At 37.8% G+C, this 16,714-nt stretch overlaps 1 protein-coding gene across 1 annotated transcript in view; it reads left to right on the top strand.

Annotated features, from left to right (window-relative positions):
* Positions 1-16,714, top strand: part of rg (A kinase anchor protein rugose) — a 1,582,765-nt gene that overhangs the window by 386,805 nt on the left and 1,179,246 nt on the right. Inside the window, exon 22 of the mRNA XM_090384432.1 lies at positions 15,400-15,492. Coding sequence (XP_090240558.1) covers positions 15,400-15,492 — 93 coding nt within the window. The remainder of the gene's footprint in view (positions 1-15,399; positions 15,493-16,714) is intronic.

Raw genomic sequence — 16,714 nt, 5'->3', positions numbered from 1 at the left:
AATTTGCCTCCAATGCCAACCGGCTCCAGTTTGTGCAGCAGTCTTCCATGTGCAACAGTATCAAAAGCCTTTCTAAGATCCAAGTATATAATATCAAAGTTATTTCCTGCATCCAGTTCTTTTGTGACTGCATCATAGTATCCAATCAGATTGGTCAGGCAAGACTATCCCTTAACAAAACCATGCTGTGTCCGAGCTATAAATGAAGTCTTGTCTAGATGATCCTGCAGTGCTTCTTTAACCAGTGCCTCCATTAATTTTCCAGGAACAGAAGTTAAACTAACAGGTCTATAATTATTTGTGTCGCCCTTTGATCCTCCTTTGTGAATTGGGGTCACATTTGCACATCTCCAGTCCATGGGTACTTCCCCTGAGTCCAAGGAAGCTCTAATAATTATGGCTAAGGGTTTGCTTACTTCCTTTGCTGCCTCCTTTAATATAACTGGATAGATCCCATCCACCCCGGGTGCCTTTCTTGTATTTATTTTCAACAATTTCTCCTCCACTTTACTCTCAGTTATTACAAGATTCTCTAGCTTACTGCCAGAGTTGAATACACCTCTGGCATTCCCCTCGCTGAATAACTCCTCATGTGTGAATGTCATGCAAAATATTCATTCAGTTTGTTAGCTACTTGAGCAGGATCATCAACAGTTGACCCATCGATATCAAGTGGACCAATCTGATTCATCCCCTTCCTTCTAGAGTTTACATAAATAAAGAACTCTTTGCTGTTTTTCTTTGCATCCCTTGCCAAAGATTTCTCGTAATCTGCCTTCGCCTGCCTAACCTTCTTTGTAACTTGGTTATCTATCATAGGCTTCTGTGTCACGTGTTAATTTGTATGTATCCCATGCATTTTTCTTCTCTACCATATGTCTCATCAGTTCATCTGACATCCACTTAGGCCTAAACCTTGAACAATATTTCTTATTTGGTATGTAAAGCCTAGTAGCTTCCAAGATAAGTTCTTTGAATGCTTCCCATTTTGAATTTGCTGTTGGTAACATCATCAGTTGGTCCCACTGTATAGAATTTAATTATACTCAGTAAATCAGAATATAACATTCTGATTTACTGAGCCACCCTATTTCTCTGTACAATTGTTTGTTGTACTCATCAGAGTCATTAGGCCTCCTCCTCTGATTTTTTTCTTTCCCAATGTTTATGTCACCAAACTGACTCAACATTGCACTTTCCATCTATGTCAACTGGATGCCCCGCCTTAAATTTTATGTGTTTCTTAATTAACATAATAACCACTTCTCCCTTCGTGTCCTGGCTATCTTTTCTCTACACATTGTACTCCCCAAATTCCAGTTCTGTACTGCTTTTATCTGTGTGACACCATGTCTGATTTTTGCACCAGAAAAATCAAAATCAATCAATTAATTGTGTCTCTGATATCCCAACAATATCTGCCTTTGATGTCTTGTCCGGCACTTCAAATTCATCAAATTTATTTACTATACTCCTAGCATTGGTGTACATGCAAGTATACATGCACCTGTTCTTACTCTTTAGTTTACATTTTACTAAAGCAGATTTCTGGAGGTCACTGCCATAAAACAATAAAAACAATTTGCAATTTCTGGTTTATTGGGCTTTTCTGTTAGTGCAAATCATCAAAAAAAGGGGTAGTAAACTATCTTATTGCATTTGTGATAATACCGATAGCTGGAATTCTGTGGATTTTTATGTTATTGTAGTGAAATGTGTGTCCCCTTCACCGAAATCTTCAGTCATATAAAAAAACTATAAAAAACATAACTTAAGTCCGAACTACATAAGTTGGGGACTTACTGTATCGAAAAATGTCCAGCAACCTATGTAAAAAGTATGGCGATAGATAAAAAACGAGAAAACTTACCACGTACTACTCATGTGTCCAATACGGTGCTTCCCTTTCTATTTTTTACGATGTTGCATATGGTTTGGTCACCAACATTATAATGGTTCTGTAGAGATTTAACGTATGCACCGTTTTCAAACTTTTGAATAGTTTCAAATTTTTGTTTAATTTTCTTGCATTTGCCCATCATTTTCACAATTTCTAAACAAAAAAAAAAAAATAGTTACTATAAAAAAAAATTCCGACATTCCTGACCTAAATAAATGAAACAATATTTGTCCATTTGTGGTGTGATGGAAACCAATAATCGACGCAACGCACTAAAACAAACTAAACATTTGGTCTCTCTCTCTTTTTTTTTTTTTTCCCCCAGCGCAGGTGTGAAGATAGTGGGGGGGGGTTGCAAGATAATAGCCACACTAATCTCCTAATGACAACTTATAACACCGCTTCTTGTCGCTTATTTACGACTTGCAAAAAACATCTGTTTATACCTATTCTAGTTATTACTTGAATTTTATGATTTCTGGTTGAATTTTTTTTTTTTTTTTTTTTTTTAATTTAGAGTCTTGAAGTGTCCCAGTTAATCCGATCCTGGTAAATCAAGAGTCTGCTGTATATGAATTTTTAAGGCTTTGAAACTTGAAGAGTTTGGAAGAACAATTTTTTGGAACATATCAATTTCTTTGTACAAATCCATTTTATCCAAATCTGGTTCTAAATGTAAACATAATTTTACAGTGTGCTTTTAAAGTTCTTCTGCAGGTACAACTTTTAATTTATTAAAATCATACAAAAACCCAAAAATGCTTTAATATTTTACATATAATTCAAAGTGATTTTTAAAAGATTGAATTGTTAGTATCAATAATTCGGAGAAAATTATTTTAATATTTTCCTCTGCATCTAAAAATTGAGTACCCCAAGATTCATAACAAAATTATTCATCACAAAAAAGTTTTCCTTGAATTCTAAATTAATATTTAATTTATTATTCACAGTTTCTCTTGCCTTATTCAAGGAAGTTGATAAACCAGAAAATCTGTGACATTCAAATAATTCTATGATTTCTTTTAAGTGCTTAATTGCTATGTCCATATGCAGAATTTTCTTGCAATAATTTACTTACTAAGTAAAGTTTGATAAAAGATCATACCATATGATTGGAATATGTACAGATTAATGGACAACAACTATTCAGGTGTGGGATTTATTTTCGACTTAACTTTAATATCAGAAACTGTTTCAACAATTTCCTTTAGTGCTTCTATGAATTCTGGTATTTGAAAATGTATTGCTTTCATGCTGTGTACTCTACACTTCCATCTTGTTTCAGACAAAGGTTTTGGTGTTAAATCCCTTACATGTTATTTAATATATGCTAGCGTGATGTTGATGCAGCAAATATAGCGTAAATGTTTTGCAAAATGCCAAGGAAAGTAAATGATATTATTGACGAGTTTGCTATATCCCCAAGCAATAAATTTATGTCATGACATGCACAAGGATTTTACGTTGCTTTCGGATTTTCTTTTGAAATATATACCTGTCCACCTTGATAAGCACCCTTCATGTTAACACCATTGTCGTAGCCTTGGCCTTGACAATTAGACAATTCTATTCCTAATTTAACCAAAATTAATTTAACCCTTTCTGACAACTCTCTTCCTGTTGGGTAATGTACTGCAAAAAAAGTAATAAAATGTAAACTAATGTAAAGAAATCTCAAAATAACCGATAGTTGTTCTGTGTGATTTACATCCGGTGTGCAGTCAAGTTATAGAGAATAGTATTTTGCACTCTTCACCAATTTTACTATTTTCTGTCTACCTTACTCCCCATAGTATTAATTAATTCATTTTGGATAATATGAGATAAATAGGTACAGTCAGTCCTCGTATAGCACGATAGTTGTGTTCCTAGAAACCCTCGTGCAATGCAAAATTGTGCAATATAAACAACAGGCCCTATGGGAAAAATAGGGTTAAATGCTAACCACCCAAGATTGAACACACATTTGTAACCAAAACATTACCAAACACAATAAATGATCGTAATAAAATACGTAAGTATTTTATTACGACTATTACGTAATAAAATATTGCTAATGCTTTTGCTTCTATCATAAGCGAACTTGTTTTTTGTTTGATTTTCTATTGAAACGATGACAGCCGTTCCATCTCTTCCAATTCTTTGTGTCTTGATCTAATGAATTTTAATTACACTTTGAGCTGTTCCTGCTATGAAAGTTGTTTTTATGCATCTCTCTAATTCTTGGCGTTGCCTCATTTAGGCCTGTAGCACGTGCAGTATCACATGGTCTTTCATTTCGCTCAAAGCGTTAGACAATTTCATATTTTTTCTCTATCAACAGAGGCGGACAAGCCTTACCGGAGAAACTCCAGTGGGCCGGAGGCCGGTGTGATTTTGGCCATAAACCATAATATGAGGCCACTACAAATTTTCCCGGGTAAGAATTTTTGACAGAGTCCTCTCAATTATTACAAAATTGTTAGCTACCTGAGCAGTATCATCAACAGTTGAACCATCGATATTCAGTGGACCAATCTGATTCATCCCCTTCCTTCTAGAGTTTACATAAGTAAAGAACTCTTTGCTATTTTTCTTTGCATCCTTTGCCAAAGATTTCTCGTAATATGCCTTTGTCTGCCTAATCTCCATTGTGACTTGGTTACAGACCAGCTTATATCTATTATAGGCTTCTTTGTAACCCATTAATTTATATGTATCCCATGCATTTTTCTTCTCTGCCACATGTCTCATTAGTTCATCTGACATCCATTTAGGGCTAAACCTTGAACAGTATTTCTTAGTTGGTATGAAAAGCCTAGTAGCTTCAAAGATTAATTCTTTGAATGCTTCCCATTTTGAATTTGCTGTTGGTAACATCATCAGTTGGTCCCACCCTATAGAATTTAAATACTGTCTCAGACCACCTTAGTCACCTTTACAAAAGGAAAAACCCTTCCCTTTACCCCTGATAGTAGTTACCTCTTTGAGTAAATCCCACTTCAGCACACCGTGACTACTGCCACCTAGTGGTTCCTTTATCTGCAGATTCTTAATGCGTGAAGAATCACTACTGATAATCAGATCAAGAGTATTACTCCCTCTAGTTGTCTCCCGAACATGGTGCTGTAGAAAACAGTCATCCAATAAATCCACAAAAGCCTTGCTAGTGTGTGAGTGACCAACCCACAAATTCCAGTTAATATCTGGGAAATCAAAATCCCCCATTATAAGACACTGATTTACTGGCTTACTCTGTTTCTCTGTACAGTTGTTTTTACTCATCAGAGTCATTAGGCTTATAACACTCCTACTCTCAATTTTGCAAAAAAGTGTTTCCTTTTCCACTTTAAGCAGATGCCCTCTCAATTGGTGGATAAATTAATAAATTTTCATAAACCTCCTGCTCTTTATTCATTTCTTTTTTTTTTTTTTTTTTGGAATTTTTATATATTTAAAAAGAGTGTCTCATTGTTGTCCCTGCAGTCTGCTGTTTATGCAATTTTTGTTTTTAGTTTTTCTCTTCTACTCAAATATTTTCCATTTCGATCTCACTTTCTGCTTGTCCTCAATCTAATTTTAAAGAAATATATTGATATTTATTTAGTATTCTTAATACACGTCCATACATGGTAAAGAATTTAAAAATATATATTAAGAATAAAAAAAAAACATTCTAAAAAATATGTAGAATTAGCCAAAGGCACTGATGGTGCGGATGTGCATCACAGTATTTTTTAAGGCACTGTGGGAAAGGTCCCTCACTCAGGACATTTCCAAGCACAGGGCATCTTCAAGTGTTGGGTTGGGTGTGGTTGCACCTGCTTCAAGCCAGCCCTACCGAGCAACTTGCTTTCCAGCTGCTTCTAATTCTAATAGAAGCAGTGCAAGAATGACTTTCACCTCTGCCTGCAGCTACTGTTAATCTCTTAGCCTGTGCATCCCACCAAGCTAGCAATTTTCCAACCCTTCTAACACTCACTTGATAGCATCAGCAAATATTTTGGCAACATTTCTATTTAATTATATCCCATCCCTCTAGAAGCAGTATCTACTGTTACCAAGCATAGACCACACTAAAAAAAAAAAAAATTCTACCTCATGAGTCTTGCACAATCTCTCTAGGACCAAATTGATTGATAGGGCACTCATCATATACTCCCTCCTATCATTTCGGGCAAAATTGCAGACACTTTCAAATTTAACCGTAATTCGCAACTTTTTTTCAACATTCACCTGTACTTGTTAAGTAAATCTCCATATCGCCTAAGCTTAATGTTATTAGTGTCAAAGTGTGCAACGGTATCACCCTTTGTGCCTTTAAAATTTTTTTCTTCGAAAACCCCAAACACGAGAGGTATTAGAACCTATAGTACTTAGTACCATGCATGGGTTAGAGGTTGAGAAGATGAAAGAAGATATCTGTTGGCATTAGACTTGAACTTCTGTAGACTGTAATTTTCAGGAAATTCGTATGAAGGAAGGTTGTTCCAGGAAATGGCAGTTGAATGAATAAACAAGGAAAATGAAAAGTTGGTTCTGTGAGTTTGATAGTGGACAGCAAATGGATGTTGGTTTGTGGCGGCACGTGTTTGGACTGTTTTGAAAGAGAGAGAGCAGGAATTATAGAAGCCAATTCAGAAGAACATGCCGATGGAAGTATCTGTAGAAAAGGCATGCAGCAGAAACTACATCTATGAGACAGAGTGGTGAGACTCTATTACAGAAGAGTCATTGATTAATCTAACTGCCATCTTCTGAATGGAATCTAAATGCTTGAGAGAGGTTTTAAGCAAACTGCCCCAGATGTGGGAACAATATTCCATAGTAGTTCGGATTTGTGATTTGTACAGAGCGAACAGCTGTTTGGAAGAAAAGTAACGTCAAAGCGAAAGAGAAAACCAAGTTTTTTTAGATGCAGAGGAAGAAATATTTGTAATGTGCTTGTACCAAATGAGATTAGAAGTCAGGGTAAACCTCAAAAGAGATATATCATCTTGCCTAGAAATCGGAGTGTCACCAAAGATAAGCATAGGTGCAGAAGAATCCATTTTTTTTGTGAGATATAAGACAGGTCTGAGTTTTAGAAGGATTGAAATCAACTAAGTTGTCTTTACCCCATTGTAAAATTACCTGGAGATCGGCATTCAAGGAATCGTTAGTGGATATTCAAGAAGTTGAAGCTGATTGAGCAGGGCAAGGTTTCTCAAACTGGGAAGTGGAATGCAACGTATTTTCAAAAGCAAAACTATGGATAGGATTTGCAGTCAGTGGAAAAGATCATTAATATACAAGAGGAAAAGACCCGAACCTTGGGGGGAAACCAGCATTAGCGGAGAAGTTAGAAGACACAGGGCCATCTATCATCATCCTCAATAAGCAATCAGAGAGAAAACTGGATAACCAATTACAAAAAACAGTTGGCAAACCATAAGATGGAAACTTGTTTAGAAGTCCTTTATGCCATACACGATCGAAAGCCTTTAAGATGTCAAGAGAAACTGCTTGTGTTTCACTGAACTTTTCCATCGAATTTGTCCATAAATGGGTAACATAAGCCAGAATATCACCAGTGGATCAACACTGATAGTAAGATAGATAGATAGTAAGAGTTGGCGGTTGATTGATTTCTCCATTACTTTAGAAAGAGTAGAAGTAATTGCAATGGAATGATAATTGGATGGGAGGGATTTGTCACTCTTCTTAGGAACTGGCTGGATATGAGCAAATTTCCAAGCAGAAGGAAAAACACTTTTGGAATAAGAAAGTGAAAAAAGGTGGCAGAGAACAGGAGTAAGTTTAGGAACACAGCTTTTGAGAACAATTGGAGAAATACCATCAGGACCTGGAGCTTTCTTAGCATCAAGATTCTTCAAAATCCTTCTGACATTCTTTTGACGAAAAACCAGAGGAGGCATTGAATGGGATGTGGTGGGAGGTCTTTTTACAAGATCATTAATACATAAGTTGGAAGAAAAATGGGATGCTAGCAGGTCAGCTTTATCCTTGGCTGAAATGACAATAGAACCATCTTGTTTTGACAGAGGTGGGAGCAGAAATGGGCAAAAGTTGCGGCCAATAGCTTTGGCAAGAGACCAGCATGCTCGGATACTATCAGGGCAAGAAGCAAGTTTTCTGCTCTTAGCCTGTTGAAAATCTAGTTTGGACTGATTAATGACTGCTTTACAATTGTTGTGAGCTCTGGTGTAGGCAGAAAATGAAACTGAAGAATTGGAAACCAATTAGAATATGCAACATTCTTCTCTTGAAGAGCCTTAGCACATATTTATTGGAAAACCAAGGTTTAGATCAGTGGTTTTCGACCTTTTTTTACACATGGTAAGAATATATCCAGATCCTTGACATAACGTGCCCTTGTCAGTGCCCCCCCCCCCTCCTGCATACACACTACTCGGACTCCCTCCATTCAATATCTGGCAAAGTAGAGGCAGCGAGATTATACACCAGCTGATCTGGAAGTCTCCTAGAGAGTTACCAATAGGTTCAGTCAGGTGTAGTAACTAGTGGCTGGCCTGTGAACAACATTTTAGAGCTGTACCCTCGAAATGTGAGGAAGTTAGGAACTCACCATTGTGTTCATCAATCCATCTAGCACTGCCTCGATAGCATCAGAAAATATTTTTGCAACATTTCTGCTTAAATATATCCCATCCCTGTAGAAGCAGTCTCTGATGTTACCAAGTACAGACCATGGTAAAAAAAATTCTGCCTCATGAGCCATGCACAATCCTTCCAGGGCTGAATTGATTGATAAGGCTCTCATCATAAACTTCCTCCTATTGTTTCTGGGCAAAATTGCAGACACTTTCAAATTTAACCCTAACTTGCAACTTTTTTTTTCCCTTGACCTGTACTTGTTAAGTAAATCTCTTTTGAGTTTATCTACCCAAGTTTTCAAACTCTCAAAGATGCCCATCAGAACACTCCGTTAGTGCCTAATTTCTTGACACTCTCTTTGCATCAGCACATACAAAGAAATCCTCCTTGGCTAGATATGTCCTGTTCCAGAAAGGTCCGCAAACAATTCACAAGGGTAACATTTTTTTTAGGCTGTGATGCATTGGAGAATTGCCCCTATGGTCCCCCCCCCCCCTTAGCTACAGACACTGTTGCTTTGTTGCTCTAGTCTGGGGCATGATCTCTGTTTTTTATACAATTGATTAACAATGAAAATTAATAAGATTAATAAATTTAATTGTCGATACTACACAAATCTAATAGATTCCTAAATGCAGTGATATGCATTATGCTGTCTAGTTTGATGTTATACCTTACATTAATAAATTTGGAATATACGTTACGCTGTACCTTAATGATCACAATGTTAAATTAGTTTTATCCTTAGCTAAACACAAAGATATATCCCCAGGGGCTCACATCTGGTGAGTATGAGCTTGGCACACCCAGGGTTCTGAGCTGGATATCATCATTCTTCTTTTTCTAGGTGATTCTCTCTCTCTCTCTCTCTCTCTCTCTCTCTCTCTCTCTCTCACTAATGCCAACCTAACTGATTCAAACTCTAGAGCTACCTGTTTACCGAAATTAAAAATTTGAATTTCCCTACCACTTGCTCTATATTATAACAATGTTGGCAAGATTCGAACGAAACAACGGTTCTATATATATATTAAGTAGTAACTTACAAAATCTTTAGCCAAATTTAAAATAAAAATGAGCATGCCTCGGAGTACAACACTACTTATAGAGTACAACTTAATATGACAGTTAAGTCAATAAAACGGTTCAAGTCTTCAAACACTTATCGATTTCTTGGAGCTGGAAATTAACTGCTTGCACTTGGATAATCTCATCACCGGTAAGTGTTTGAAGGATTACTGGAACAGGTTGCCTTTTGCTGGTAGTTGAGATTGACAGTTTCAATGAATTCAAAGGTCAATTGGATAGTTACCTATGTGAGGAGAAAGGCAAATAATTTTTTTGTACCTACTTCCCTCCCTCCCCAAACCAATGCTGCAAAAGCCTGTGGCTTCCTTGCACTATGTGGCTATTACTGTTACTGTTGCATTTATTTTTAGCATCTCTGAAATCATGTTGCTAGTAATAAAGGTTTTTTGTTTTTAAATTGACTCCAAAGATGCAGGATTCTAATATTTTTCATCTTCTCAATCTTCAACCCATTGAATATATGAATAGGCTGGACATTGAGAAGATTATAATTTTCAGGTAATATTGTGAAAGAAGGAAGGGTGTTCAAAAGAACATCATTAAAAGGGATAAATGAGGAAGAGAAAAAGTTAGTTTGGTTGTGAACTTAGATTTAAACAGTGAATAGCTGTTGACTAGATGAGGAACCTGTTTTAACTGGTTTGCAGGAAGGACATAGAATAATGTCCTTCCTGCAAACCAGTGATATGCTTATATTAAGAAAGTTTAGCAGTTAGGTTATTTCCCAATAAAGAAAGATAAGTGATCTTGTTTAGAAATGACCATGATAGTGAGTGTAATGAGTTTGTGAGGAATCATTAGTCAAGCTGACCATTTTAAAGATAAAATGTGGGAAGATATTCCAGAGTTGGGTGGATTTGTGATTTGTATGGGTTAGTAACAGTTGTGAGAGTAATGTTGAGGGCAAAACAGAAACCTGAAATGTTTTTTTTTTCTTTTTTTATTTTTACCCTCAATTGCTAAGGAAGCAATATTTGTGATATGCTTATATTAAGAAAGTTTAGCAGTTAGGTTATTTCCCAATAAAGAAAGATAAGTGATCTTGTTTAGAAATCTGTATGTTGAAACTGAGCATGATAACAACCTGCCTGTTTTATTTTGAGAGGGAAATGATGAAGGATGGACATTATTATTATTGATACTAGCAGTGGCAAAAGAAGCAAGCTTATGTAGCATCATCCGGGGGGGGGGGGTTAAGAGGCAGTTTATCAAGATAATTAATGCAACATTTAGAGGAAAAGAAAGATGCTAATAAGTCTGTTTCATCCATAGATGCGTGACCACCAAATATATAAAACATTGTATAATTTACTATAATTTAAAATAAACTGATGGCTGTATATTACGGAATGCTAAAATTATAATAAAATCATATACTATATAATATGCTAAAATATAAAGATTAAAAGCGCTAAAAAACCTGAAGCTTTTGAGAGCATCAGCTCTCTTCCTCAACAGTGATAAGACTTCCTGCAACCTCTCCTATATAACAGGCTCACGGTACCTCCACGCATGGTATTCCTTCATGTGGTTCCCTTGTCGCATGGGCAGAACCGGAATCGGAAATGATCGTTCATCTGTACTGAGGACCACTGCTTCAAAAATAGGATGTATGCGTATACCTCTGTCTCTATTCATGGTATTCTTACTGGATGAGCCAATCTGTAAACCCTCTAGCCACTTACGCTCCCAGTACCTATGCGCGTGGTCCACGATGATCGCTCCTCTGGGGGAGATCTGATGCTGCTTCTCCCAAAAATGTTCGGCCACAGCAGACTTATAATCGGCGGTTCTTATAGCATTTAAACGCTTCCCTCAGACGATCCCTGTCGTTTTGTTTCCCACACATAACGCACAATCCCCACAATCCGGGCATTCTATTCTATATACAACTCCACTACTGAGATCTTTTGGTATATGGTCTTTCACCTGGGATACAGCTGTGCACAGCCTCCGCCCGGGAAGCTGTACGCAGCGTGTCTTATATCCCCGTAAAATTCCGGATAGTAGGGGATGTATGCAGTGGCTACCGGAATGAATGGCTCAAACACTCCTCTACTATATCTATCCAGGATCCTCTGGGGGTATCCGCATTTTCTAAGGTCTGCCGTGACATGATCAATTTCCTTTTCTTTATCCTCAGAGGTGGTGCAGTGTGATCCTGCTCTATCAAATAGAGCTTTCACTACACTGTTCCTATATCATCCAGCTTGTGCTGAGTTGTAGTGGGTGTATTGGCCTCTACACATGGGTTTCCTAAATACTGGGGTCTTAAGTCTGGAACCCATCCTAGAGACCAATACATCCAAAAATGGCAGAGTACCGCCTATTTCCACCTCTGAGGTAAATTTTATAAATTGGGAGAAGCTATTAAGCCAGCAAACTGCATCATCCTCCCCCCCCCCCTTCTCTTCCAATTTCTAATAGGAAACAAACACCCACTAAAAACTATACTTTCCAACTCCTCCATGGCCAAATTGGCCACGATGGCACTAATGGGCAAACCCATGGCCGTACTATGAACCTGTTTGTACATAGTTCCTTGAAATAACATGGTAGTACTAGCCAGACGTAATTCCACCCCGGAACAAATATCTTCTATACCAAGCATTGATCTGTTACCAAGTGAGGCATCCTTGGTCAGTGCCATTTTACCACAATGTATTCCATGTTTAATAGGAATACATGTGAATAAAGATACGACATCAAAAGAGATCATACTCTCATTATCATTTATAGTCAAATTCCCCACAAAATTTACAAACTCTCTACTGTCTTTAATAACATATTTGGACTGCCCCACTATGGGTGCAATTAATTAGCCACGTACCCCGATAGAGCAGGGGAAGGACTTCCTATAAACGATACTGTGGGTCTCAGGGGTACTTCAGCCTTATGAATTTTTGGCAGTCCGAAAAACCTAGGGAGTTGACTACCTGTAGCGTGTAATGCCCAGAAAGTCTCCTTGGAAATCTTCTCCATATTCAACCAAGATTGCACTAATTTGTTGACTTGCCATTCCAGGCCCACTAATGGGTTCCTCTGGGTCACCTTATAAGTATTATTATCTTGCAGCAGATAATAATATCTGCTGCAAGATAATCCCCTACTATCCAGGCCTTACTGAGCATTTAGCGAGAATTTTACGGGGATATAAGACACGGTGTGCACGGGCGGAGGCTGTGCACAGCTCTATCCCAGGTGAAAGACCGTATACCAAAAGATCTCAGTAGTGGAGTTGTATATAGAATAGAATGCCTGGATTGTGGGGATTGTGCGTTATGTGTGGGAAACAAAACGACAGGGATCGTCTGGGGGAAGCGTTTAAATGCTATAAGAACCGCCGATTATAAGTCTGCTGTGGCTGAACATTTTTGGGAGAAGCAGCATCAGATCTCCCCAGAGGACGTGATCATCATGGACCACGACGCGCATGGGTACTGGGAGTGTAAGTGGCTGGAGGGTTTACGGATTGGCTCATCCAGTAAGAATACCATGAATAGAGACAGAGGTATATGAATACATCCTATTTTTGAAGCAGTGGTCTGCAGTACGGATGAATGATTTTGTTTGCCACGTACCCGAGCCATTTCCGCTTCTGGTTCTGCCCATGTGCCGAGGGAACCACATGAAGGAATACCACGGTTATATTCCTTATCCTTTTTTCACAATGTATTTCCCATTTCCTTGACAATATTATTATTATTATTATTATTAATAGCCATATGGTGCAAGGAAGCCTGAGGCTTATGCTGCACCGGCCAAAATAAAAATTTCCCTATTATCCTGAGAGAGAGAGAGAGAGAGAGAGAGAGAGAAGTAGAAAGGAATCACCAAGAAAGAGAAGAATGATGATATCCAGCTAAGACCCTGGGTGTAGTAGTAGTAGTAGTGGCATGTGATGCAAGAAAGCAGGTGTATAAGCTTATGCAGCATCAGCCAAAAAAAAAAAAAAAAAATCACACCATTCCCTCCAAATGCCTGTCCAGTTGCTCCTTAAATTTATTTAACCTGTCAACTTCCACAACGACAGACGGAAGTTTGTTCCAGCAATTAACCACCCGCTGGCTAAAGGCAAATTTCCGCACATCTATTCTACATCTGTCTTTTCTTAATTTGAATTTATGCCCCCTTAGGTTCGTAATCTGAACAAGTGGAAGGATCCCATCAGAATTCAGCATGCTCATCCCATTCAAGGCTTTATACACCTCAATCAGATCACCGCGCAGATGCCTAGTCTCCAGCCACTGCAATTTGCAGAACTTAAGCCTCTCTTGGTAAGAGGATTCCCTTCATTCCCCTCACCAATCTTGTTGCCCTTCTCTGTACACGCTCAAGTAAATCTACATCCTTCCTAAAATGAAGCCTCCAGACCTGTACGCAGTACTCAAGGCGTGGCCTGACCATTGCCTTATACAGAGGGACAGTCACCTCCTTCTCCCTGCTAGCAAAATTCCTATATATCATTGACAAAACCCCATGACCTGCCCTGGCAGCCTGTCTGCATTGCTCAGAAAACTTCATATCTGACTGCACAATTACTCCCAGGTCTTTTTCATTTTCTACCACCTTAAGTGTAGTACTACACAGTTGGTATGTTTACATGGGGTTACTTCTACCCATATGCAGCACTTTGCATTTGTCAAGGTTAAACTTCAGTTGCCACATCTTATCCCATCTGCCCAAATTATCTAGATCCTGTTGCAGTAGCACACTGCTAGCACACTGCCATTACTGTCATTAACAACCCTGCCAACCTTTGTATCATATACTCACCAGATGTGAGCCCCCTGGGGGAAAGTTACTGACAATAGCTACCTCCTGCGAGACCAGTGCATTCTGCCTTGGGGGTTGCTGCTGTGTTGCTTGAGAGGCAAGTTCTTGCTCTGGTGTTGAGGTGGGCAATCGACCCCCATCCCTACTGAATTCCTTCGTGGGCATCTACCCTATTCTTCAAGCTCAGGGTATCCATATCCTTAAAATCGTGCTTCTAGACCTCTATGCAGTACTCAAGATGCAGCATAAACATTGCTTTATACAATGGGAAATCGCCCCCTGTCCCTACTAGCAAAATTTTTGTGTACCATTGAAAGAACCCCATGACCTGTCCTAGCAGACTGTCTGCACTGCTCAACATGAAGTAAGGAACATTACTTCATGTTGTGTTACCATTCAATGATATGTTATTGCTGAGGTGATGCCTAATATCCTCACACTCCCCTTTCTTCTGTCAGAGAGAGGGAGGGAAATGTGAGCATGAGTTTGGACATTAGTTTCATCATTCACTCTTTTGGAGAGTGAGTGGGGAGTCACTATAACATTGTCGAGGACTTTGGGTATGCAAAATCATAGTGTGGGAAGGCAGTGATTTTTGAGAGATACTTTTCTTTACTGATGTGGTTGCCTTAAAAAAAAAAAAAAACCTTATATCTGCTTGCTTTTTTTTTTTAAGGCAAGTACAACCCACAAGGACAAATTCGAGAGCGCTGATTTAGTTCACCAATATCTCTTCTCTTCATAGACATGAAAGCTAGCTTGGGCAAAGGACTATTGGAAGGGGGGGGATACCTCTCATTATAAGTGCATTATATTTCTCTTTGGAATGGGGTCGTGCTTATTTATATTGAGACATCAAAATACGTTATAAAATGACTTCATTTTCACATAGAACTTTACTTTTCTGCCTGTTTAAATTAAAAAAGAAAAAAAAAAAAAAAAACACAAATTAGTGCAGCTATTATGTTTATCTGATTCTTTTGTTTAAATATTTCAAATTGATTAAATTAAACAAAGTGTTTTATTATGTATAGGACTGTCTTCAAACTCCTTGGCTCAACTAACGAAGTGATTCGTCTTCAGGCACTGAAGCTTTTGGGTTATTTTCTCAGCAGAAGCACTCACAAGTAAGTTCATGTAAATCTATTTCATAAGAGCAGAATGCACGCACGTTTTTGTTGCATATAAATGACTAGAAAAATTAATGGAAATATATATATATATATATATATATATATATATATATATATATATATATCTTTTATGAAACTTTCTGGATCTTGTTGGAAGAAAGGTGATAGTGAAGATATCTTTATCAAGGCATACAGAGCTGATGAAAATTTTTTCATCAATCTAGAGTGGTCCAAATTGCTTTATACGGCTGCAAAAAAAAAAAAAAAAAAACCGTTTTTTTTTTTGTAATGCAGAAAGCTTACATTTTTAATGGTTTCAAGCACATCTGTTTTGTGTTTCAAGTGCAGACCTACCGAATGTAGATAACATGATTAATATACATTTATATGAGATGTGGAAATAAAGTTCCCAGACTGGTGCATTAAAAATAACACAAAATGAAGGAGCCCAAAAATGGTTTTATTTTTATTCAAAGTAATCACTACCTTATTGAATGGATCTATTGCATTCATGTCCTCAACATCCCGAAATCTTTATCCTTTGAGGTCAATTTTCACCTTAGGAAAGAGGAGGAAGACTGGTGATGGTGCTAGATTGAGAGGATAGGGTAGATGGTTAATCTCTGCAGTACCATGTTTCGTAAGAAATGTCTTCACAACAAGTGCAGAGTCAGCGGGGGCATTGTCAATCATGCAACAAGAACCAGCTGCCTTTATCTTAAAATTGCAGCCTTACCTGGGAAATGTGCTTCAATAGTCTTTAAAGCACCTGTACATAGAATGCAGTGTTGACTCTCTCCCCTTCAGATACAAATTCCTTGTGAATAATACCCTGTTTGTCAAAAAACACTATCAGCATCTTTTTGATCCTAGTCTTCTGTAAACAAAATCATTTGGCTTTGGTGATGATTTTGAAGTCCACTGCATGCTCTGACATTTCATATCTGAGTCATACTGAAACACCCAACTCTCATATCTGGTGACCGTACAGTCAACGAAATTAGGACTGTCTTGACAAGTCTGGATGATATCTTCACTTGATGACACTTTTTGTTGCTTCTGCTTCTCTGTGAGGCTATGCAGCACAAATTTTTCACAGAATTTCCTTTTCTCTAAATCTTCATTCAGAATTTGACAGATCATCTCATTCATATCGATATCATTGGCCATCATTCTGAGGGACAATGATGATGAAATCATGCCACAATTTCCTGAA

The sequence above is a fragment of the Mastigoproctus giganteus genome, chromosome 11, assembly GCF_048544385.1.
Source record: "Mastigoproctus giganteus isolate SK-2022 chromosome 11, ASM4854438v1, whole genome shotgun sequence".
Lineage (NCBI taxonomy): Eukaryota > Metazoa > Arthropoda > Arachnida > Uropygi > Thelyphonidae > Mastigoproctus > Mastigoproctus giganteus.
This window is presented reverse-complemented; position numbering and strand designations above follow the sequence as displayed.